Below are 27,557 nucleotides of genomic sequence, written 5' to 3'. Positions count from 1 at the left end.
TTTAGATTTATTAACAAAGAAGAAACAAAGAAGACTTTATCAATTTTTTCAATCATAGAACTCAAGGCATCTAAGAAAGAGATTGTTAAGAAGAAGGCCTTTCTACTTGTGGGCAGCGAGACAATTTCAATCGAAAAGGAAAATTATGTCACCATTAAGGTTCCTCTTGAGGTACGTACTCTCATAGTGCATAATATTACTAACACTGATTATTATATGTTAGTGAAGATGGATATTACACGTGATATTCAAGAAGATATTGTAGATGATGTTATATCGATTGATGTTATTTCGATGGAGGAGAAAGTTAGAAGAGAGAGCAAGACGGTTGATGATATGTGTAACTTGGTTAGCGGAGGATTCATAGAAAAGGAGATGAAAGAATTATGGATGGAACATGATGAAAATTCTTCTTTGAAAGCAATGATTGTCAATTTCAACAATGTGGGCACTAAAATATGGGAAGAAAAAGGGAACATATTTACAGTAGTTCTTTAAATCAATCACAGATCCACATGCCCCCAATTACATACATATGGTGTGGGAAATATTCATACAAAAGTTTAATACAGAAGAATTCCTAGCCAAGGAGGTAAAAGAACATATGGAAAAAAAATAAATGTTAAGTATAACATGAATGTTGATCAACGCAGGAGAAGAAAAATATTTATAGAGGAAACTACTATTTGAGCAAATATAAGATTGGATCAGACTCCTTTCAACAAGGGGAGCTAGACTAATGCAAATACGGATGAAATATGACTTGCTCATAAAAAAACAACCATATTTCCTAATCTGAAAGGTAGATTCTAACATACTATATATGAAAATCATCTATAGGGATGTGCAATCGGTCAGTCGGTTTAGTTTTTTGCCAAACTTGACCAAACCGAACTGAACTACCTATCATTCAAAACCAAACCGAACCGATTCAAGTCGGTTCAGTTCGGTTCGGTTCCGATCGGTTTGCTCGGTTTTACTTGGGTACAAATATTATGTCTAAATTCAATTTCACCTCTAATTTGTTGACGAAAAAAGAAGTCTCTCACCCTTCAATTTATTAAAATTCATGAAATATCAAATGCTACTGAATATTAGATGTAGAAATTAAAATCTTATTCCTGCCAAAGCTTACATAAGTTTTTTTTTAAGGAAAGCTTACATTAAGAATTAAAGTGATCTCAATCTGATAGACAAAGTAAATAAAAATATGTAATAATTTAGATGTTGGGTATAGTTTATATAAAATTATAAGTATGATCTAAAGAGAAGTCGGATCCAAAGATTCCATTGCATTATGTGTATCAATCGAGAAGAAAAATCAAGAAAATGTTAGAATCAACATTATGGTTTCGTTTCTTACCTCCAATGTGGATTGGTCCAAAGTAGAAGAAGCGAATAGATAATAGAGAGAGGTAGAGAACTAGAGATGATGAAAAGCCCTAGTATTAGAGAGGACACCATTTGTTGGGGTATTTCATCACTGCCAGGTCGCTTGAGAGAAAAAAATATCAAGCTGCAGCGAAGCAACTCTATATGAACTATAATGGATCGGGTTAAAGCGGATGCGGATAGTAATTAGAATGGGTAATACAATTAGGTCGGTTTGGGCAGTTCGGTTGAAAAAACTTCAACCCGATCCGAATCGAACTCTAGTAAAAATCGAACCAAACTGTCAAATTTCGGTCAGTTTGATTAGTTTGTTCTGTTTGAGCTGAACTATGCTCACCCCTAATCATCTATCTCAACGAGATGACGCCATTTGGATTGATAGATTCCTAAAATTACATCAGTATCACCAGTTTTTGGTAGAATCTGACAACCCTTATTTATTTTTAGTAATAAGGTTGAAGTCAATTTGGATTAGACATAAATTTAATTTTGATTTATATTTAATTTTGATTTATGTTAGATTGACTTATTTCCTCTATTATAGGAAGTCTTTTTAAGGTAGGATTTAATTTTTTTTATTTCTTTATAGTTCTAGTCCTATTAGGAGTCTATTTTATTTTCTATTTAAGAAGAAACATGCAACTCTAAAATTATCAGAATTAATACTCTTCCAATATTTTCTTCATGGATTCAAAATTTTTCGTAGATTCGGAGATTGTTCTTTGTGGATTCAAAAAGCACCCCTTAATAGATTTCGATGTTTATCACTTTCTTTCGCGTTGCGTTAGTAAATAAAGCCTTTTGCTACACAAGTCAAACATATTGGAAAATTCATTGATGCAGTATCTTATAAGTTGCTTCTTGAAATGGTTATGAGAGATTCTATGCTATTATGTGTTCCGCTAGAAAAAAAAAGAATTCAATAAGGCTAAGGACTATTCGGAGTTTATAACAAGTTGTTTATAAAAGTTAGCTTATAAAAAAGCAACTTACATAAGCTGCTGAAAATAGTTTGTTTGATATCATATAAAAACGGTTCCCAAAAGTAGTTTAGGTGTTTGGGAAAACTATGCTTAAAAATCATTGTCAAAAGATGAAGGTCACAATAAATAAACTATTAAAAAAACTGCTTTTAAAAGCATCCTAAAGTTGATTCTGAAAGCACCCTCCTAAAGCAAAAATAATTTCATTAAGCATGCAAAATAATTTTTACCAAACACCATTGTAAATCGCCTCTTAGGCTTGCAATTTTGATCGCATATCAGAATTCTCTGCACTAAACTAATGGTTTTGGATCCCACCACAGATACAAGATCAAATATTTAACTTCCAAAGGTTGGCTAGAAGAAGGGAGTCTTTAAAATAGTTCATTCTTGAAAGCTAAGCTCTATCATCTTTTACCATAAACAATGTTTTTGGCCCTTTTCTCAACACTTTCATAAATACCAGCCTCTAAAATCTTTCTCAATGTGGCTAGACGCCTACTCAACTTCTAAGCACTTCGGAAAATACTTTACTAGGTGTTTCTCATCCCTTACGCTACCGATTCATTATTTCAGCTCTCTCCTCCTTGCATTGGTTTAGCTTGAATTAGGGGTATAAAACCTAAATATCCACTTTTCCCCGCTAAATTTGATTTAGGGGATGAAACTTGCTCCCCCATTTTTCATTTGTTCATCAAATAAGACCAGAGTTTGCAAAAGTTAAAAGCTTGTCTGCCTTCAAAACAGCTTGAAGTAGCATGTAACTGACAAACATCAACAATGGCCGTATAATTCTATGACGCGGGTTGACATTGTCCTATCCCAAATTTGGGAACGATGAAGGCAACTTAGAATACTGCAGTGATGGTTTCGCAAGCACGTGCCGCTACATACAAGAAACTAACAACCAGGATGCCTGCAAGACATCAATATATGAAAGTTCATTACAAGAAATATGGACAATTAAACTCAGTTTACATTTACAAGCCTCACGTTTATATAATGAGAATGTTTATCACACGTTTATACAAGAAACCGTTATTATTGACCCAGTGTCTGCTGAGATCTGCTCTACAGTACCCAAGGAATATCTCTTGCATCAACCTCTAGATCTTGCTGGCAAACACCTTCTAGATTCAAAAGCATACAAATTGGTAAGATTTTCACCGTCTGAGAAAAGCACTGGGCTGGCAAATAAAGTTATAGCTTGTGAGTGGCAGATACAAGTTAGTAAATGATGGTTTATTGCAAGGATTCATACAGAGCAAAAGCACAGACGAAATTCCACATCATCGGGTCTGCTATCAAGCTAGCTTAAGGACTCAGCAAAAGGGACTCAGCAAAAGGTGAGTGAGATTTATCACTGGCCTCCTGTTCATATAACCACCAGTTATGTCATGCTATTGACCTCATAGTGCACCGCTGTTCTTATACTTAAAAACTTCTTAAGACCACAAGAGAACACCATAGAAGTTCAAAGGGAAAATAGCACATGATGACGCACACAAGCAAAAGGGGAAGAACATCCTTGATCCTTGACAACCCTCCAGCGTCTTTCAACATGATAATTTCCCATACAATACAGTTTTGACATGCTCCATACTACCATAGAGTTCAAGGCAGATTCAAGGTCGGACTTGACTTTGGATAACTGATTATTTTATACATGAAATAACTGGATCCAATATGTCTAAGAACTAACTGAAATTACAATACCTGGCAGCAGGATAATGTTTAGCTCTGTGCACACTCGAAAGGTTGTAAAGTTCCTTCAGCAAACTCAACCTCATGCATCCTAAGTGGCTCCAAGATTTCAAGAGGCCTGCATATGACAAGTAAATACATTGAGGCAAAATTTTGGGATAATGGCTTTGCTGTTGTAGAGGTACTACATCTTTGAAACACAACTGTCAAAAAAACATATGAATTGCAAGGAATCAATAAAAACATGAACTTACAATATTGCGTCACGATTACGACGCAATTTTCGTTGATTGCTTTCAACTACACTCACTACATCTGCAGTCTCTGGACCTGCTGTACCCCCTGCAACCATTGATGGAACTTCCGCATGAGGGGTCCATATCTGCACACAATTAACACTAGAATTTAAATTTTGAAACTTGCACAAGTAATTGCAATTGCACTTCTCGGATAACTAGTTTCTCATACAAACCTTGATTGTGTTGTCAATTCCACTTGTTGCAACAGCACAATCAAATGGATGGCACTGTACACAGTTCACAACTGGATGATACACAAAATGTCATTAGCAATGTGCGGCAACGACTTTATGCATCAAACACATAAAAGAAAGGTTCACTACCAGCGTCATCTCCAGCTAACATTTTTATTAATCTTCCTGTCTTTTTCTCCCAAATAAACCATCTTCCATCATCACTTCCACTGGCCACAAACTGTCCTGTTAAAAGAGGCATGACCATGAGATGAAACTATCATCAGATCCGCATTTATGAGGTAATTAAAACAAGTAGATATTTGACGAGTATACTATAATTGATGGACGATATTAATATAGAAGGCTCAACTGAAGGGAAGTTTCGAAATCAAACCTGTGGAAATGCACATTTCACTTTCAACTAATCAACTGATGCTGATTTTATATGCAGATCACCTTACTTTTAACTAACATAACCGCTAGTTAAATTCTCTCAAACGCTAATACATCTTTACCAGACAAATTATCTAAAGCAAATTAGAAATCAAGACTATATTATATAATAGTTATTATACTGTTACGATAATTGCTTCCATCCAATGAGAAACTCAACTCGCATGTAGTGTACCTTGCTGGCCAAGAAAGCTAGCCTGCTTTATATCTGTTCCCACATTGCAGTGACCAACATATCTTTGCTTCAAATCAATGGCAACTTCAGTCTGCACATATACATGACAAAAGGAAATTTCACATGGAGCTGAATAATTTTTACTGTGGGAAATAAATGTAACAAAAAGGAAGTACTGAAAATGGAAACTACATAATGTACTGAGATTTAATTCAATATCAAAACTTCCATTGAAAACTAGGATTATATCACTTAGAATTGAGAGAAGAAAGTCTAGTTTTAGCCGAACACATTGAAACATAAAATATTAGAAATCTATGGACAAATATTTCCATTCTCAACCATATTATAGAATATAATGAGACACATAAAATGAAAACATTCAAATCGTTAGCTAAATTCATTAAAAATTTTAAATTTAAGTTACCAATCTTCGCAAAAAAATATTCCTAATATTAACTGCTACAGTAGAAAGATGGTCGAAATATGAACCACATAAATGACGGTGAGTTCACAGAAATAGTTCTCACAAGAACCACCACTAAGCTAACAGTTTAAACTGCATGCAGCATCATTAGGATTCTTTGACAACATTTGCAAGCAAATCAACAAATAAAAGGAAAGAAGGAAGAACAAAACAAATATGTTTGGAAATCTACTTCATCTCCAAATTAAGAAGAATTCAAGGACAAATAAGAACAATGTGCAATAATATTTAAAACCGAACACACATCATTACTAATATTCCAGTTTCTGAAAACGCTAAAAGTTAAAACATGAAACCTGAGAAGTAGAATTTTCATGAGATAGCGATGGAGGCGAACCCTGTGAACCATTTGTCTTACAATTTTCTTTACTTGGATCATCGCTTCGGTGAAATCGCAAATTTAAGCTTCTACGAAGAATAGGAGATTCAGTATCATGGTCCTCATCTCCAGAAACTGATGCTTCAAGATCAAATTCCATTTCCCCATCATAATCAGAATCTTCTCTGTCAAATGGACGTTCTTGAGATTCAAGGATCTTATCCTCCCTTGCCTTCTTGTTCCCCCATTATCCTTATGCTTTTCAGCTTCAGCTGCATTAGAACGACATTAGGGGAACCTATCAAAAAATGACCAAACCAATAGACAAAAATAAATAAATAAATAAATAAATGTGTGCGATGAATTTACAAATGAGTACAAATGGAAGACATTCATCATAATGTGTTATAATAGCAGAAGTGTTAAATTAAAAACAGTGAGAAACAACACAATTTCATAACCTATAGTCACCTGTTCAGCTGTTCATATATCATGTACCTTAAATACAAAGAAATATTACCTTTACTCGTGTTGCAATCAACTTGGTGATCATCATATGTTTTAGTCCAAATAACTTACTAAAATTCAAAAATATGCTCATGAAATGATTTTCAAACAAAATTATGAGCTCATAATGCACTCGGGCTGTTTGTTTACCTGAAAGTGAAAACGTAAGTGTGAAAGTGACTCACATTCGTCACTTTAGGTCCTTGCTTCCTTGAAAGAGGATGTGGAGGTAAAACGCTAAAAATCTGCCACATTTGATTTAATGCACATTCAACTTCCCCTATGTGGGGATATCAAATGGAAGTGGAAAAGTGGAGACCATTTTTAACTAAAAACTATCTAGTTCTTTATTATCTCTCTCCTCTTTTCCTTCAATTTGGTGGGTAACAGAACGCCTCACTGTTTCCAGCTTCGGACAAAACTAGGATGTCCCATCTTCTTACCATTTTCATTTATGCATTAATCTTATTTAATTGCTTTTATCAGTCACTCGTGCACAATTAATCTTAATCAATTGTTATTGTTACCTTCATATTTCCCTCTTCATCTCCTCCCTGACAAATGTCCAGCAAAGTTGAGGTAAAAAATAATGCATTCTTTATGTCTGAAATTCTATGAATAACAACAAGCTTGTTATAATGTTGCACTCTATATAAATCAATGGATTCAATGCAAATATCTATAACTATTATATTATTAAAAATAATTATGAACTAATTACGTAATAAATTAAATTTTAAAAAATAGAATGAGTTATGGATGATAATATCACAAGTAAAGTTCTGTTCAAAAGAATTTTTTTTAAATGGAATACTTTTACCTGTTATATAATATTTATTTTTTAAAAAAGTTAAATGAAAAATAATATGATATTGCCCCCATCATACTTACGACTTTCAACAAGATAATGTGAAACCCAAAAGAGATTATTAGCTCTCTCAACACTAATAGTGTTGTGGGAAATAAAGGAGTTTGTCCCTAACTAATGTGGGACTAAATAATAAGGAATAGACAACTCTCTCAACACTCGCCCTCAAGCTGAGCATACATATCGTACATGCACAGTTTGTTACAAATAAAATTCACTCGTGTTCTCCCACGAGGTTTTAGGTTTTGTGAGAATGTCCGCAAGTTGATGTATTGATGGTATGTGTTTGGCTCTAATGATTCCCTTCTCCATCTTCTCACGAAGGAGTCAAGTGACAATCAATCTCTATGTGTTGTGTCCTCTCATGAAATACTGGATTCTCAGCTATGTGAATGACGACATTATTATCTCCATACAAGCTCATGAGACACTCCGGAAGATAACCAATCTCTGTTAATATATTTCAAACTCATATCAACTCGCAAGTCAAATTTGCTATGGCACGATACTCAGACTCAACTATAGATCGAGAAACTACTTTGCTCTATAATATTAGATTTCCTCGAAGAAACACATAATACCTAGTAATTTACAGTCTGATCTCATCTTCTACCCAATCTGCATCTGAAAATCTTGCAACTCTCATGTGACCATTAACTGAATAGAGTATTCCATTTCCTGGAGTTCTCTTAAGATACCTAAGAATCCTCTTCACAGCTTTTACATGAGGTTTTTTGGGTACCAAGAGAAACTAACTACACTAACGAAAAATGCAATATTTGATCTTGTGAATGTTAAATAGGTATCATTCAGTATCCTCCAGCAACTCCCTGTAAGTTGGTAGTAGTTTGAACTTGGCATCCATAGGTGAGTTAATGCCCTTGCATTCTGACATTCCAGCATTTAGCAACATATCAAACACATTTTCTCTGAGATAATTCTCTTCTTCAATATAGCAACCTTGATACCCAGAAAACATTTCAAGGATCCACATTCCTTGGTTTGAAATTGTTGTTGTAGATACTTCTTCAAATGATTAATGCATATGCATTGTCGCCGGTGATCACAATGTCGTCCACATATACAACTAAAAAAATCCACTTCCCACTAAGAAATCTCTAGAAAACCAAGTGATCCTTTTGAACTCGATGAAGACCAAAGGTCTAGACATTTGCTGCAAAACGTCCAAATCAAGACCCCGAAGATTACTTCAAGTTGTAGAAAAAATAATTCAACCTGCAAACTTCGCTACACCCAGCAATGAAATATGGAGGTTGCTTCATATAAACCTCCTTCTCAAGAATGTCTTTAAAGAATACATTCTTAACATCCAACAAGTGTTGTTAATGCGTGAGGCGTAGTGCGGGACGCAAAGTAACTTTACGAGCACATGTGCAAGGCGCAACACAATGTGCGCGCACGAGTGATGTGAGGCGCACAGTGCACACATAATTTTTAAGATAGTCAAGCACGAATGAACATGTTTAGGAATTCACATAAAAAATATGTCATCATATACGATATCTTGCTACCAAATCACAATACAAGGTCTTAATTTTTAATGCTAACACATGCAAAGTTCACAATTTATCAAATCAAATGTCAAATCAAGACTAATATCCAAAAAAAATCAAATAGCAAACAAGGATTAGTTAGGGTCCTCAATTGAACGTTACTAAAAAGGTCTAATGGATTTATTTTGTTTTTTGGGATATAGGTTATCAAGTATAAAGACTCGATTGAAACGTTAAAAAAATAAATGATGCTATATGTTAAATGAACCCTGCGTGAAGTCAGGATGCTTGCAAGGCGCAGAAGGCGCTGCTACATCAGATGCGGGGCGCTTCACAATTGCCCCTCATTACAAGGCATATGAGGCGCAATGAGGCTCGCTCTTTTGAAAACACTGCGCCTAACTGATATCGTGGCAAGTGATGGCGAGCGGCAAGCGAAATAAGAATGCGAACAAATGTCATGTTAGCTACAAGAGAGAAGATATCAATATAATCAAAGCCATAGATCTACAAATATCCCCTCACAACTAGTCGAGCTAGAGAGCCATCTCGATTTACTTTGACAGTATAAACTCATTTGCAGCCAGTTGCTCTCTTCCCTAGTAGTAGTGAAACAATATCCTAATTATCATTTCAGTCTACGACTATCATCTCTTCTTGCATTGCCGCCGTCCAATCTGACCTAGATAGAGCTTGTGACAAATTCTTGGCAACCAGGTAAGAATCCAAAGAAGATTCGAAAGAATAGTTGGATATAACAGAGTAAGAGAATGTGTAAGAGGATACGAAGATCAAAATATCTTACCCTTTCGGAAGGCAATGAAAAGACCATCAGTAGGCTAAGCACTTGGCGGAACAGTCATAGTTTGACTTGCTAGTACATTAAGCTCTTGGGTGGATTTGGACGATGACTCAGGTTACGTAGTAGTACATCTTGTATAAACCTAAATTGATTCCACAAACGTAGATGGTAGATCAATTTGTACAGCAATCTTCTAAGGATCATTGACATTGGTTTCCCGAATAATATAGTCATAATTATACTAAGGGTCTAAGAATTTATCAAAGACATGTCATGATTTGTTCTCAAAGAAGGTAACATCGACTAAAGCAATATACTGGTTCAAGGAGTGGCAATAAAATATGTAACCTTTTGAGTCCTAGAATATCCAAGAAAAATACACCTAAGAGATTTCAAATCTAATTTCAACCATTGATAACTATGAATGTGAATAAAGCATAAAGACCCAAAAATCTATAAGTAAATGAAAAGCGTCTTCAGCTGGATATAAAAAAACAAAATTATGTATTGTAAGACAGATGAGGATAGTCTATTGATCAGATAGCATGCTATCAAAATAGCATTCCCCCAAAATCATTTTGAAACTTGACAATGAAATAGTGTTGTAAAAAGCAGCAAATAGCGGCGCTATCGCGGTGCTTTTTACGGTTGTGGGGCTTCACTGTGCCGATATAGGGGATAGCAGGGTGTTTTGGTGGAAAAAAACCACCTTTTGCTCGAAATGCGGTCAAAAGCGCGAAATCGTAGGTTTTAGCGCTAAAAATTGCTTAAAAACGCTAAACCTATCTGTTAAAACTTAAAACCCCCCGAACTCGACCCGAACCCGACCCGAACCCATATCTTAAAACTCATCTTCCTCTCTCTGACTCCCGAATGCTCTAGCCGCCTCCGGTCCTCTCCCTCTTGTGCCTATCTCTTTCACGTCCTCCGACGACGACTATCAGCGCAGCCGTCGGCAACATCTCCCGTCGACAACAACAGAAGGTCCATCTCCCTCCGGTCATCTCCGGTCAAGCCCATCTCTCTCTCAAGTCTCACAGTCTCACCTTTCTCCCTCTCAATTCCTCCGACGACAGCAGAAGGTCCAAACCTTCCCTTCGACGACTAACAGCAGCTCCCTCCGGCGACCAGCAGCAACATCTCACTGCTCGAATTCAGACTTTAGTCACTTCACTTTTAAGACTTCTAGTTTTTATTTTGCTTTGATTTAGACTTTTGAGTTTTGAGTTCGGAGTTTGAACATGTCATGTGTTTGGAATTTGATCTTTATTGCTTGTTTAGTATCTATAGACTGTTATTATCTATCATGATATTATTGCTTTGCTCATTTAGTCATTTATCTATACTTAAATATTTTATTTTTTATGTCAAATTTCTAGTAGTTAATATAATGATGATGTTACTAATCAATGTTTTTTTATTATTGAGCATTTTTATATTAGAGACTTGAAAGTTAAAGAAATAGGATAAATAATGATCTTTTTTATAAACATGTACGTTTTTTATTCTTTAATCTTTATAATTATAGTACTTTGTTAATATTATGTAACTATTACACATGTATGTGTAGGCATCAAGTATGCATTTATAGAATTTTTATATGATTTTTCTTATTATTTAGAATATTTAAATTTAAATATATTTATATTTGATCGTTATTTAACTGTACACTATTTGCCGCTATTTTGCCGTAATAGCCCCAAATAGCGTTAGCGGTACCTCATCGCGACGCGCCGCTATCCTCTATCAACAACCATGCAATGAAATAACAAAGTCCCAGTAATTTCTAGCAAGTATCTGCTCTTATGCTCAGCCACCCGATTTTGTTGGGGAGTAAGTACAAGAAGACTGATCTAAAATCTCATATTCTTTCAAAAGTTTTGTGAAAGCTATCAACATATTGCTCAGCTTTTATCTGTTCTTTTTATCTGTTCTTAAGGTTTTAATGGTATTATAATATTGATTTTTAACCTCAGCATGGAGAACTTTTAAAATGTAAAACACTTCAGAATGGCTTTTTAGCAAACAAATCCAAGTCATGCGAGAAAAGTCCATAAAACTAACAAAATATTAAAAATTGAGTTTGGATGGAACAGAACAAGGACACCATACGTCTGAATGCACTAATTTAAATAGTTACTAACCATCTTATTGCACGGCTCGGATAAGACACTCATTGGTGTTTTTCGAGTTAATATGACTCACAATCTAAGGGCTCGACATGATTCAAATCTAAAACTAAAATTTCAAGAATCAAAGTGAGGGATGACCACACTGATAATGCACATCAAAGGCTAGTGTGGAGCTAATACAAGCCACCTAAGTAGAGGCAAAGTCCAGCTCATACAAGCTGTTCCGCTCACGTCTAGTGCCAATCGTCTTCCTCGGCCAGGTGCTTGAAAAATATAGTAGGTAAAAATATTACTGTGCAGTTTAATGCTTTAGTAATCCTACTGACATATAAAATATTCAATAAAAAACGAGAGATGTAACACGAATGAAAATGGAATAGTACTAATGTTGGTAGATTCAACACCTTGCATAAGTGTAGTGGATCCATCAACCAATACTACTGAAGAAATGAAGGTGGTTGGTGTGCCGGAGGATAACATACATCAGTTCCCAATCATATAATCAGTTGCCTCAGAATCGATAACCCAAGTACGACACGATGACGATGTAAAGCAAGCAGTAAGCTTACCTGACTAGACAAGTATAGTTGTAGCCGGGGAGGATTGTATTCTTACATTGTTAGAACAATTGGAGCTAAAATTGCTGAAGCTGGCGACAGATGTCATCTATGTGACTTCTGTGTAGCCATATGTGCACTCCAAGGTTGCTTTCCATGTAACTGAGGACAATAAAATTTCATGTGACCATGGTCCTTACAATAATGACAATGGATAGAGGAACCAGATGAACCCTCCCCTACAACTCATGAACTATCACCGCGTCCCCCACGTGCTTCAAAGCGCCCTCTAGGATGACCAAAGCGAGCTCCACGACCACCCCCTCGACTGGTCAACCATCACCTCGTGAACTATCTACAATAATGTCTGTTAAAAAGCATATAGCAGAGCTCCTAATATCTTGTAGTCATTCTGAATTATAAGACTAGAAGAGAACTAAAAAAAGCGAATACTATTATTTAATCCTACTAGTCTTGCATCTCCAGAACAAACTCCATAAGGAGGAGAATCTGCCTCAGCTCCTCTCTGAGGTGATTGAAGTTGTCATAGTGCTCTTCAAAACTCTGACTCTGCTTGCCCATCTTGCTCCTAAATAATTCATGAATGATATCATACGCTCGATTGGCATGCTTTCCATCTGATGTTGGATTGATTGGTGGTGCATTTTTTGATGTGCTAACCGACTTTCGATTGCCATAGTAAGACCTTCACTCTGTTGGTTTTTCTGAATACCCATTTGAATAAGCCGACTAACAATCCAATGGTCTAATAGTTCCCACCAGCCCATGCCCACGGCCCAAGAACAATTGCTATAAGAACTTCCACACGTTTCACTGTATTACAGTAAATTACAAGCTAAAGGACCTACGATTCCATGCTATTCTAAATTTGATGAAGTAGACCAATGTCATCCTATTTCCAGGAGATAGCAACTAGTAAAGGGGGTCATCTGTAAGATGATCCTTTCTCCGACCTAAAACATAAACAAGTTACTTTCAAAATAGTTAATTGCACCCATTCAATTTCTGATCAGTGATCTTGCTAGATAACACCTTCGTGTTGGTTTTTTCGTCTCAACTCTCGCCTACCAAAATAGCAGAATCACTAGAGGACGCCATTACCACAACATATAAATCTTTCAACCAGTAATCTCCCGACAAATAATTATCACCCTCACCTAATAACAAATCAATCTCCAATAATCAAATCATCAATAAGCAATCACCCTCACAATAAGCAATCAATCCATCAAGTAAAACCACCCTACATGGTTGATTTCTTCGAAAGAAAAAAACAACTTATCGCTTTTCTTAAAGTGATCTTTTAACGGCGGATCGTCAAGAATTAGCTTGATCGAATTGGTTAAGCTAAATTACTAGCTTAAGATCTATAAAGATCTAGTTGGTTAAGCCAAATGGTTAACTTAAGATCTATAAAGATATAGTTGGTTAAGCTAACTGATTAGCTTGATCGAATAAGGCTTTGTTCGAATGAACAACTTGCGTTGAACAATACCGTGGATGAACAATACCACGATAAACAGCGTCTTCCATTAGAACAATACCCACAAATGAGGGTTAAGGTTGGTGGCTAAGGGCTGAGGATTAGGGTTCGATGATGGTGGGTGGCGGCTAAGGTTTGAGAGGGGTAAAAGGTGGTGGCTAGGGTTTGAGAGGGTTGCGGCTAGGGTTTGAGAGAGGTAGAAGGTAGCGACTAAGGGCTAGAGAGGGTGGCGGTTAGGATTTAGAAAATTGGAGAGAGGATGACTCTAATACCATGTAATTGTGAAACCCTACCGAGATTATTAGCTCTCTTGAATGTTATTAATAGTGTTTTGAGAAACGAAGTTTGTCCCTAACCCATGTGGAACTAAACAATAAGGAATAAACAACTCTTTCAACAGCAAACAAACAATGTATTACGCTTGCATGCTGATGTGGATATATTTTCTCACTTAAAAAAAGAGTGACTTTCACACTTTCAACAAGTCACTTTCCATTTGCCAAACAGCCCTTTAGCTCCAGCTGGCTCTAGACTGTCCAAGAGGTCTATCCCACCTTTCTGTTGGCAGGATGGTTTACATTGCTTACAGGATCTAAGCAAGCTATAAATGGATATCACAAAAGATGATCAACTAGACATTTGGTGAAACTTCCTTTCTACACTGATAGACAGGAAAGAAAACAAAGCTATTTTTAGTCATACATCATCTTGCTGGCAACAGGGAGAATCAGTGCAGCAGAGAGAGATACCTGGTGTCAGAATTCAAGTTCTCAATGCATATAACAAACAACAAGGAAATCTTACACACAATAGAGAAATTGACCTGCAGCAATATCCGCTTTTATATTCAATATCCTTTCTGAGGCCTCAGGATTCGATGGAGCTATATTATGCGCTGCCATTGCATAATCTAAAGCTTCTTTATGTTTTCTTAGCTGCAAAAGTTCCAAGTGTGTATCAATAAAAGGCTGGGATGTCAAATATTCAATTAGAATTTGCTCAAAGGAACAAGTTAACCTACGGTCTACAAGTCAAAAATTTACAACATAAGAGAATGTACCTGTGAAAGAGCTTTCGACATGTAATAATGTGCCTTAAATGATGAAGGAGCGATCCTTCGAGCAATGTTGCAATCCCTTATCGCCATATGAGCATCATTCTTCCATTTTCTCTGAAATTGAGAGGCCATGTTTGTTTTCAAATAAAATCTAGCTTTTTACAATCAAAAGTGATGAGATAATGGGAACCTTAAGAAGCAATGCTGCTCGAATACATAAGCACTCATGCCTCAGTGCGTTGCCAATTTCAGGACCTTTCCCATCCAACACTTCATTACATGCTTCAATTCCATACAGAAAGTTGGAGCCTTCATTCAGAATTTTTTCCGCCGCTTGAACCAGTTTCTTATACATGTCAAACTACAGTTAACTAATAGCTGTTAGTATGACTGTTAACACACATGATTATGAAATTTTTTTGAATATATTTATTTAGTTAGAAACAATTTAGTTTACACACCCTTCTCAAATTGTTTTTGCTTGCAGTGAAGTAAGTTGAAGAAGCTGAAGGCGGTGAAGATCCTTCTGATTCTTTGGATGTAGGAGATAAATATATCTGCATTGGAACATCATCAGCAGTGTATCCGATACTCTGGTTACCTGATAAAATACAAGTGTAAACAGTAAGTAGGCGACATAAAGGGGCAAATGAACAGAGCAAGTAGCATTCCTAAATATTAACACATGTACAATTATTAAAGGAGCGTAAAATGATAACGAAGAAAGTTAAAATGCAGCACAGAAAATCTTTTTTTTTATAAACTTAATTCTGAGTTTATAACTGAAGACTATGAGAACTTACTAATATCTCTAGCATCTTTTTCCAGCCCGTTATGAGATAGGAAAACAGTTTAACCTCCTTTACCCCGGGCACTATGGTAACATAGACACTATACATCAGGTTACTCCTTGAGATGACAAAGTGAACAAGAATCTGCTCCAATGATCAACATGGCATAAAAAGAACCTGTTCCAAGTTCTGCTCTTTCATCAATTTCCATAATCTGAAAGCTAATTGGACAAAAATAGAGTACCAGGACATACTCCTAGGGTAAAATCTGCCTGTTGAGACTAGGCTAGATGAAAACCATGAAGTAAATGGCTGACTCTGTTTTTCCTGAACTACCAGCATAGGTAAAGTAAATGTCTGCCTCAGTTTTTTCTGTTTTGTATTCCTTTTTTTAACTCAATTCAGTTAATAATTGAAGATTTTGAGAACCTCCAATATCTTTAGCATTTTTCAGTAGACTACAATAACCCGCCTTATGAGATAGAAAAACAGTTTAACCTCCTTTACCCCGGGCAGTCAGGCACTATGGTAACACAGACACAATACATCAGGTTACTCCTTGAGATGACAAAATGAACAAGAATCTGTTCCAATAACCAACATCGCATAGAAAGAACCAATTCCAAGTTCTGCTCTTTCATGACCTTCCAAAATCTGAAAGCTAATTGGACAAAAATAGAGTGTCAGGACATATTCCTAGTGAACTACCAGCATATAACTCAAGGACAAGGAAATTTGGGAGATATAAGTTATCATGTCAGATGAAATAATGCGCAAACATGCAACCCAGAGCTACAGGCTAGAGGTGGATAGTGGTCTCTGAAACTAATGGAAGGATGATAGATTTCCGTGGAATCTAAACAAATGTTTCATACTATGATAAGAGATTCCCAACATCGTTCAAACTATACAAATCTAGAGAGTATATCTCTGAGAAATTAGCTTTTTCTTTCTATTGTTGGTGTCTTCTACACCATGAAGAAGCCATGAAGATGAAGGAATTGCAATATTGAATGGACTTCTTCAATGTCACAGTTTAATACAATATTAGACTCAAAAAATTAAGTAGTTAAGAAGCCTTTTTTTATAATAATGGATCTACATATGTGCAAGATACGCGTTTTCCAATATAGTTTGAAAAAAGATTGAGCTACCAAAGTCGAGATCTTCACCAAGCCCTTACATTATATGTTCATACTAAAGTTACCAGCTCTAAGGTAGAGGGGACACTTATCTGGGGAAACAATAGTTGACATCAACGTTGCACCACATGAAAAAAAAGGGAAATATATCTGTTGATAAAAGAGGGAAAATTTGAAACCATCTTATTGTATTGTAAAATAATAATAATAAATAAATAAATAAATCCTTAAAAAGAGTTACTTGAGCTGCTTTAGCAAACCTAACAGGTACAGAAAATCTTATATGAAAAGACTGTTGACTAAAGAATGTGTGTTAAGAGGTCAAAAAAAATGTGTTGGGAAAAAACAAAAACACATGCTTAGGCTTGCCTAAGGATGCAGGTCCAATTGTGATCACTCGTATATATTTGTACCGTTCACATCTTTGATCCAAATGCAATGGAGTTTCAATTATATTTAGTAAAAACTAAAGTGTATAAACTACATTATGAATTTAAAAGAACAGAAGAAAAGATCTTCATTTATTTTCATCTGATATTGAAGAACCTTAAAGTATTCATCATATCCTGAGAAGCATACCAAAATTTACATCCATTAAATACACATGCTCTCCACTGTAACTTAATAGCACTTCCTCTCCATTGGGGCTAAACGTAACATGTGTTAGATGCAAGCTTGACCGTCGCTGTAAACAATAGACAAATAAATAATTAGGCCTGAAGAATTGTAACATATGAATAAGCTTAGGTTGATATGGTAACAGACATTATCCTGAAAAACATTGCAGATGCAGATCCACTTCTGAAAACCCATTATAGTTGATGACACATATCTTATCAATTAAAAATACACTGGTGAAATCAAAACAATAAATAATCATGCCATGTCTTCCAAAAATATTTTTAAGTATGATATGACACTAGACGGTGTATCTGACATACTCATGCCACCAAATAACATCTTGATTATAGAACTAAACATCAGAAGTAGAATTGATTCCTCAATATGCTAGATAGAATAGAATACACTTTCTCTGAAAGAATAAAAGAAGCTTTTTTCCCCTTTTTGATGGAAAAAGAAGTTAAAAATCTATTGGTACAAATAAAGTGTACAACTGTAATTTTGGTTAACCAGGATTTTCTTGATCTATCAACAGAGCCATCTCGATTCAGAGATGTAACTGATAGCTTAACCAAATTCTGATGACAAACGGTTAAGATAATTGATATATTACATAATATTCCAGCTGTTCCTAAATAAAGATAACATCAGCAGCAAGGTTTTAAATGTCGGATGTCGGGTTCATGTCGGATGGCTGAAATCCATGTCGGATAGCGAAAATCGAGGATATATCGGGGGACATTGACTAAATACCGGATTGTCATATCGAGTAGTGCGCATATGTATAATATCATGTCCTGAATGTAATCTAAGCATTTATAAATTCAATATAAGCATATTTTATAAATTCTATAGACTAAACATATAAAAAGGTAAATAATATATGCATTTGGGTTTATAAATTCTTTCTATCGGGTTCATAAGAAACCCTTAAACATGAGAACGGGTCAAACGTGTTTGGGTATTTATCACTAAACCTCAAACCGGATAACAAAAAACAGAACTTAAAAAAAAGTACTATATCGGCCGATTTTTCAAAGCTAAAAAATAAGCCGATATGCCCGATATGACCCTGATATTTCCGATTTTGCCCTGAAAACCGACATACGAGTTTAAAAACGTCCATGTCGTGTCGGTCAAGCCCTCAAACCGATATGTGGGCCGACATGTCGGACATGTCGGCCGACATTTAAAACCTTGATCAGCAGCAAAATTCATAATTTGATGGCACCATATTAGCTGCACACATCCACTAACCACAAAGATTCACACTGGTTAGATATAATTTATGGTGTATATATGATGCTTCAGACGACAATTTTTTTGGACCAGCTACATGAATCTTGTTCTTTCATTGATTCCAATTATGGGCCATCTTTATCAAACAACTATTATCATATTTTTTATTGCTTCAACCAAGTTCTTTTAGGCATGCCTCCAAACTTCTTTGCCCCCATTAAAACAATGTTTGTTGCTCATCAATAGTCTTATCACTTCTCCAAATTGGTGCATTTAATGGCCTCTACTGAACATCACCAAACCATCTTAGTTGGTTCTCTCATTTACCCTCAGTAGGACGAACCTTTAATCTTATCCCATATTTTAATGTATATTAATATGAGCATGAGCATTGTAACATTCTCATTGCTACTACATTAATTTTCTGCAATACTGTTTTATTTTCCTAGCAGTCTGATCCATAAATCATTGTTGGTCTTATAAACATAATACAGAATTTCCCTCAATCTCGTAGGTATCTACAGTCACATAAAACTTCCGAAGTACTGTTCCATTTTAACCACTATGATTAAATCATTGATTTAATGAGACTAATAATAGATCCTAAATGACAAAAACGATTACTCTTTGTTTACTGAAAGTCAATATGCACTATACCCTCATTCCTTTTCATAGTTTTACTAAAATTACATTCCAGGTATTTTTTTTTTCCATGCATGTTGCTTTGTACATCTATTTTAATAATCTGAAGAATGCATCAAGGAAATTCCTCTTTGCTGGCAGCAAACTAGCTTTCCTAATATTCCTTATTAAAGCATGTTCTGCACCTTAGTATCTTAGGATACTAATGCGCTTGGCAAAAAATAGATCCCAAGATTGATTATCAAACCAATAAATTACACTTCCAATGTAGGAAATTCTATATGCAAGTACAACATAACCAATAAGATATTATTCAAATTCATAACCACTAAGATATTATTCAAATTCTTCTATTTTAAAGTAAATTTCAGTTTAAGAGCAATATGATTGGGAAGTAGTTTCCAACAGGTACATGGAAAAATATGCCCTTAGTCTATCTTTTTTGAAACCAAAATAAAGTTCGAGATTAAACCTTAAGATGGATCATGACAACATAAATATTGTAGTGACAACCTAAGTGAACTACAAATAGAAAAGGTAACATCATCGTTGTTTTAAATATCCTGACATGGCCCAAGATATCAGCCGATATATCCTTTTATAAGCCTCTCCGCAAAACGACATGGTCTCAATATCCTAAACCTTTTTTGGTAATTTTGGGCGATACATCACCAGTATGCCGATATATCAGCCGATATTATGGCTGATATGTCCTTTTAGATGGCTTGTTGCAAAACAATATATTGATTTTGATAATTTTTTGATAATGTATCACAATTTTCCCAATATATCAAGTGATATTTCGGCTTCAAAAAATCGGTTAAAAGATAGGTTAGTGATCCTAAATATATATTATTTACATTTTGTATGCTTAGATTTTGTCAAGTATATTTAGATTACAGTTTCGGATGTTATGTTATACATGCACGTCATCCAATATGATGCTATGTATTTACAAGATATCCTTGAAATTTCCCTGATATCCACAATCCGATATGGATTTTGGTCATCTGATATGTATAGCATTGAACATCATGATAACAAAGAAAAACAAGGTATCATAGCAACTTGATAGTGGAGTTACTATCTCACATCTAAACCAAGATAAGCATGATAGTAAATACCAAGTAGTTCTGATATTAAGGAAATCTCCTCAACTTACACGCTCAGAAAGGTGCATTGGACAGAAATAACTAATACAAGGAGAAGGTTTCATTTTTGTCCGACAAGAGCTCAAGGGCGGAAGCATTCTTCTATCGTATAACCGAGCAAATGCATCACTGTATAAAGATTAAGGAAAAATGTTACACAGATTAATTAGCAACGCGAATAAAATGTTCACAATATCTTCTAGAAGTTGAATAAACCTAAAGTAGTTACCTCCCTCCTACAAGAATTTGATGGGGGCGAGTAGAGCTTATGTCCAAGGATTTCAGAGCCAAATATTGTATTGGAGGAGAACTAAGAGACCTTTTCGCCCCACTTCGGAGATCAAGCTGTCACAAAATGCAGATTTTAGAAGCAGCAACAGAGCATACAATGTATGGAGATATAGGAAGAAAAAATACAAGAAAAATGCATAGGCCCTGTAGTAATAAAAAGAAAATAAATATACAGCAACATGAAAAAATATCTCCGGTCCACAATGTAGAATAACAGACATAATCCTTCAATCCAAAATGATATGCCAATCCACATTTTATTCTACCAATCGCAGCCATGTATTGGAACCAACATATATGGAGGCTACAAAATACGCTAGACCATCCTTATTTTCCGCAATTAGCAACATTAATAAATATTCTCTCAAGTTCAATGTACAATTTAGTAACAAAACAAGATAAACCCATGATATACACAACAATATAGATGCTGATGAGCATTTGCTTTTACGAACCACACTTAGGACATATGAATGTTTCTGTGTCTGTGAGCAATCGGCATCTTAAAAAATAATAAATGGTAAAAATCCCCACATGTACCTCCTAAATTGGTCTGGTCCGGTTGATAGCTTATGCAGTCTTTAGTAGAAGAAGCTTAGCTAAAGAGGCTTTTTTAGCTACTTCCAGTAAGTGCTAGCACTTACATGAACACAATGCCCTTTAACCTTGCCCCGTGTTACTATCAATGCAATTCTACACGTAGATTGTCTAATAGTCCTTTATTGAAGATTGTAGCAGCTGCTCTAGAGTTCCATCTAATATTCTCTCTCAACTTTCACACACCACACCTATGAAAAACTTATCCACAAATGTATCATTGACAAGACATCCTAGACATTCTGAGGCTAATCCATGCATTGGCCGTTTAATCATGCCTCCGCCACTGTAGAATAAGTGCATTATGGAATCCAAGAAGGAGCTTCGGATAGCCACACATATGTACTATGTAGTGCTTAGAGGAAATGATAAAGGAATTAAGTGATCCATCTTCTTGAAGTCGCGCTGTTAGATTAGAAACCATGTCTTTCTCGTGTATGTTCCATGTTCACAGTTGTTTAAAGATACGTTTAAATTTGTAATTTAGAGAGAATCAAACCTAATTTAGGCTCATTCTCATTGCCTCTTTTTGCCTCCTATATAAGAAAATATTTTAAACTCAAATCCATCTTACCATAATGATGCATTGGCGGTAATTTAGGAGCATCACAAAATAGAATCCCACCCAACCAAAATATTTGATATCGACCTAAGCATTCAATAAAATTTATAAACTAACTTATGTTGCTCCCAGACAATATGAACCAAATAACCAACTCATTATTAGATGTTCATTTAGTGCGAATCATGGTCAAAACTCAAAAGGAAACTACTTGATGTTTCAAATTACCAACGCTCGCTTGGGTTATAACCCCTCTATTGTATGCAGAAGCATCATAAAAATGAAGTATTGAAAAATAATACAAGATGACGAGTCAGGAATGGAAGTTGTGTAAAGATTTGGCAAGATAAATGGCTTCCTAAACATTGGCCTTATAAAGTAACGTATCAAGTGTCGATCCTCTAAAAAAATGCTAAGGTGGAAGAAGATCTGTTGGGACAGGGAGGGGTTTGGAATAAGTCTCTTATTTTGCATACTCTGAGGATGCACGGGCAATTTTAACTTTTAAGCATAGCAAGAAGCTCAATGGAGCAATGGAGCACAAGGATAGATTGATCTAGAAAACTACGACAGCAGTAATTGTTCTTAGTACGATCAGCCTACCATTAATGCTAACGCAATTTCCATGGATCCAAGAGACAACACTTGGGCGACAATTTGGAAAATAAAAGCCCAAATAAAATAAAAGTTTTCTTTTGAGGGTGCTGCATTATATTATTTGTACAAAATCATTGTTATGTAAGAGGCATTTGGTAGATAATGGAAATTGGTAGATAATGAAGTTGTCATGGCTATAACAGCGAGGATACTATGCATATGCTTAAGTAGTGTATTTTTGTAGCCAAAGTATGGGAGAAAATACATCTTAATTGCTTATCACACATCCTATAGGTTTGGTGTTTCTGAGAGTGATGGGGAAAGATCCATGACCTAACGGCAGCTAATGAGCTAGAATTGGTTGATGTTATTATATGAACAAGGGTACAGAAAGTGCTAGGCAGCGTAGGCATCGGACCTAGAGCCTGAAGCCTATGCTTCTATCCAGGAGCTTAGGCAGAGCCTAAGTATTTTCCTATTTTTTATATTTTAATTGCAATCAATGTTATCAAAAGCACTAGGCACTGTTAGATGTCAAACTGGCGCCTAGCGCCTACACACTAGGCCTAGAAGGATATCATTTTTTTGTTTAAGTAGCGACGGAGGAGGTTTTGCTAAAGGTCGGAGGACTTGAATGGGGGTGTTTACAGTCGACGGAGGTGGCCAGAGGAGTTCAAAAGAGGTTAGAGAATGTGGAAGCAACAACAGAAAAAAATCACAACCAAGACCTAAGCAGTCCGCGTAAGTGATCTTCGCTCCCCTAGGCATCCTTAAGACCTAGCCAGGCGGCCTAAGCACTGCCTAGGCCTAGGTAGGAGCCTATGCGGGCTAGACATGAGCTTTTTAAAGCATTGGATATGGGCTTTATGGTCAGAACAAAATAGTAAAAAAATCAAATTGAAATGGTGACAATAGCAAAAAAATCAAAGCATATTGCCCAATTTATCTAAGTCCTATTTAACTGAGTTCATAGAAGCCCAAAAATCAAGACAGCAACTCATAATTGGGAGACACTACTGGCAGAGACCTCTCTATCCAAAAATAAAATTGAATTGCGAATCGGGTCTTAAGGTTAACAGTGCGGAGCCAAGTTATGGATGCATCATTTGAAACCATGACAAAGAATATATTGTAGCAGGCGAGACATGGCAGTTATTGTGATTCAGTCCACACCGCAGAAACAATCTCAATTCTTAAAAGTATTCACTTTGCAATGGACACTGAATTACAATATTTGAGATGGAAACGTACCCAAGTGTAGTGTTTAAGGCAATAAATTCCTTCTCTTCATTTATGACACTATTGTGGAGGACATCCAATATCCCTTGCAAAATAACCCACTTTTCAATAGGAAGGCAAATGAGATAGCACACTTGCTTGCTAAGGAGGGTGCTAAAATCACAAGGATATCTCATTGATTTGGGGATCCTCCATCATTTCTTGCCTCTATACTTTCAATGGATGTAAACTCTTCTTCATTAAGTTATGGAAGTTGGTTATTTTGCTACCAAACAAAATTTATCATTTAAAATAATATGGAACTGCGGATGAAACTTTAATCTAGAGGATATGACCTAACCTCGAATTTTACAGGAAGCCCGTCTTCAAATCCTTAAAAGAATATCCAAGTGTGTGCATGTGTATATATGTATGTGCATATACATATACACAAATAAATATACATGGTAACTGGTGTCCCACTCCAGTCATTGGCTAGTTTATCGGTGACGCAGCAGTGCATCACACATCAATACTAATCCACAACATGAAAAATCTAGATAAAATTAACAAGTTGGATATCTATAACTTCAGCAATAGACCAGTTTAAGGAGCTGGAGGAACACAACACCTAGTGTGTTGCTAAAGTACTATTCCTCGCTCTTCTGACCTTTGCTTTCTTCAACAAGATAGATATCAAAGTCAAATTTGAGACAATGATAAATTTATAACCTATCAATAAAAAATAATCCCACAGTTTCAGTGTTTCAAATGATACAAGATTCAACAATAACCTAATGCCACACAACTTACTTAGCCGCTAGAGGACTAACGAGAACACCCCGGATGATAAACTTGTACCTGAAGATACGCATTTCTAATTGGACAGTTTCAAAGACAATTTTGCCAAGGACACCTAAAATTCTTCATGCAACTGGTACATGAAGATACACATTCCTAATTTACTCTCACAACATAAGCTTGTGATTCGCATACATAGCACATAGGAACGAAATTTTACCATATGCATTTATAAGCACCCAATGTTCAAAAACACAGCGTGTTCAAAAACACACTCTACCCAGCTGAGTACTCATCCGAGTACTCCTACCCAACAATCACAGTTGTTAAGTAGCTGATACCCGCTCGATTATGCAGTTAGACCGCATAATTAAGCGGTAAAAAAGTATTCTTCTGCATAATGAAATTATGCGGGCTCATAATATACCTGCCCCACCTGCGCTTAATTACCCTAAATTCTCCCCATCACTGCCTCAAAGGATCCTAAAAATACTGCTTCAAAACCCTAGACCTAGTTACCCCCATGCAGCCTTTATCTCCACCATCACTAGGGGCAAATGACAAAACACGAGCAACAGAAAACTTAGGAGGCATACTGCAAGGGCAAGGACATAACATGAAGAATCTTCTAGTGCATTGACTGATGAGGGGATTGAGGAAGGGCCTATTAGAGATGATTTACATGAGGGTAATGATTATCAATTTGAAGCTCCTTCTAAGGAAGAATTGAAGAAATGGAACTGAACATTCACTATGAAGACAATGAGGAACACTAGATGAGAAGTTTATCAATATGTTAAAGTGCTATGACTTATAGGAGTGTTTTACATTATTAACTCTTAGTAGTTTTATTTTTAAGTGTATAACAACTTTAATTTAAATAGCTTGGGGTGTTATTGTTAGTCTGTTGCTTGGAATGTTGCATATCTTTCATGAATTATTATATTTTTATATATGATAAATAATGTGTGTGTGTGTGTGTATATATATATATATATATATATATATATATAGAGAGAGAGAGAGAGTTGATCTTATGTCAACTTAAGTGGATGTCCACCAAACTTTTTAGCCACTCATTTATATATATAAAAAAACCTCTTCATATCTTTTATGGATCCCTAGGCAACATCAATGGCAAAAAAGTTTGGTGGATAACTTTTTGCTATCCACTTAAGTTGACACAAGTTTTTCTCTCTCTCTCTCTCTCTCTATCTCTATCTCTCTTATATATATATATATAGGTATATATATATATATATATATATATAAGCATAACTCCCGATTGGACTGCATAATGAAACAGTGTTTTAGAATGTTGTACGCAACAACATGAATAAACAACTGAGCTGCCCTATACATGTAGTAGTGTTATTATATATTTTGCTATAAATTATGTAAATTGCATGCTATCAACTTCCCGTGTTCCTTTAAGAGTATGGAAATCATTGATTTTCTCTCATCAAAATGTCCTCAACTGTTATCTACAGCCTCCTATTTTATCCGCATTTGTCAAACTTCAGATAGATAAGTGGTATCCATGTCCTGAGGCGAGTGGAACTATTATCTATCTATGGGCATGATTAATGTAGTCTAGTAATCACACTCTCAGCCCTCTCACGCACTGAAAATGAAATCACCACATCCTTGAAGCTACTAAATTTATTTCCTTCGCATCTCTTCATAATAATACCAGGTGAAATCACAAGTTTCATCTGATAATCAAAGGATAGCAGGGTTTCTTCCTCTCTAGGGAAATCATTGCTCTGTCTTTATCATGCTAGCATTTGCTAATCTAATCACTTAAGTTATTACTTGGAGATAAATATTGTTCTACGGTACAGATCCATATCGTCCTTATGATAGATAAATATATTTATTATACTACAAATTATGTTGGGTACACTTATCAAAAAAATTATGTTGGATACATCTACTGTGAACATCTATGTCACGCAGAATATGGAATTTACAGCAACTTACAAGAACATTGCGACACTCCTGATTGGAAGATCCTGCTGGTGGAGGGCAAGAAGAACCCTCACGGAAGTCATGTTGTCTGACAGTTCCATCCTCACTTGCACTCCATACTACGTTGGGATTTCCAACTTCAACCTTGACAGGAAGAAACAAAATCAGATATTCAGTCAACAAAAACTGGCTAAGAACTAGCAAGAATTGCATGTTAAGACTCTCATCTTTTATGTCAGAAATAACTTTCACTATCAAAAGATGACATTTTCCTCGTACGAGTTACTAAAGATTAGAATGACTTAGCAGTATTTCAACATGACTTATGGCATCATTTAATAATTTGGTCTTACAGCTAACTTCTTGACTCTTCTTGAGTGACATTGGAATACAGCTGATGGTTCGACAAAGGTCTCATCACATCCTCTCCTTCTTGATCGAGATAGATTGAAAAGTCGAACCTGAAAATGGAATAGAAAGAGAAACAAAAGAATCAATTAACACCATATCCTAGAAAGAGAACAATATTTTATGGCTCTCAGGGATAAAACAGTTCTTTTTCTAGTGAGAATGCCACCTCAGCATCTCCAGCTCCTGAGACCACCAGTTCATCACAAGTCTCTGGGACAAATTTCGTGCAAAATATATTAGAAGAATGACCAGTATCTATACTGTGAATTAGTTTCCGATCAGAGTAACTCCATATATTTATCTGTAAAATAAAATACAAAAGACATCAAGCAGCAAATTAATAGAGTACATCAAGACCCATTCTCCACGTAGTATATTATAAAGACACATGCAATACTTGGTTATAAAAGTGAAAGCAAGCTATGTTTTGTTGAGACAGAAATGTGAACACAGGTGAGACATGAAACAGAAAGAGATAATACTCTATCACACACAAACAAAAATCAAAGACAAGGCCGGAAGTGCCGTTCCATATGCTGACCGACACAAGACAGCTTCACAATAGTAGTATCCAAGCTTCCTATACAGCAAGAA

General features: G+C 35.7%; 1 protein-coding gene across 1 annotated transcript in view; it reads right to left on the bottom strand.

Moving 5' to 3' along the window:
- Positions 3,214–27,557, bottom strand: part of LOC109833997 (DDB1- and CUL4-associated factor 6) — a 32,334-nt gene continuing 7,990 nt past the window's right edge. The window contains 18 exon segments of the mRNA XM_020401884.1: positions 3,214–3,502; positions 4,092–4,197; positions 4,334–4,461; positions 4,552–4,622; positions 4,702–4,797; positions 5,183–5,273; positions 5,966–6,194; positions 6,197–6,260; positions 14,696–14,807; positions 14,933–15,043; positions 15,120–15,290; positions 15,391–15,530; positions 17,442–17,547; positions 20,527–20,644; positions 20,745–20,860; positions 26,565–26,696; positions 26,906–27,013; positions 27,130–27,264. Coding sequence (XP_020257473.1) covers positions 4,110–4,197; positions 4,334–4,461; positions 4,552–4,622; positions 4,702–4,797; positions 5,183–5,273; positions 5,966–6,194; positions 6,197–6,260; positions 14,696–14,807; positions 14,933–15,043; positions 15,120–15,290; positions 15,391–15,530; positions 17,442–17,547; positions 20,527–20,644; positions 20,745–20,860; positions 26,565–26,696; positions 26,906–27,013; positions 27,130–27,264 — 2,016 coding nt within the window. The 3' untranslated portion in view covers positions 3,214–3,502; positions 4,092–4,109.

The sequence above is a fragment of the Asparagus officinalis genome, chromosome 3 (assembly GCF_001876935.1).
Source record: "Asparagus officinalis chromosome 3, Aspof.V1, whole genome shotgun sequence".
Classification (NCBI taxonomy): Eukaryota; Viridiplantae; Streptophyta; class Magnoliopsida; order Asparagales; family Asparagaceae; genus Asparagus; species Asparagus officinalis.
Note: the sequence above shows the minus strand (reverse complement) of the source record. Positions and strands in the feature narration are given on the sequence as shown.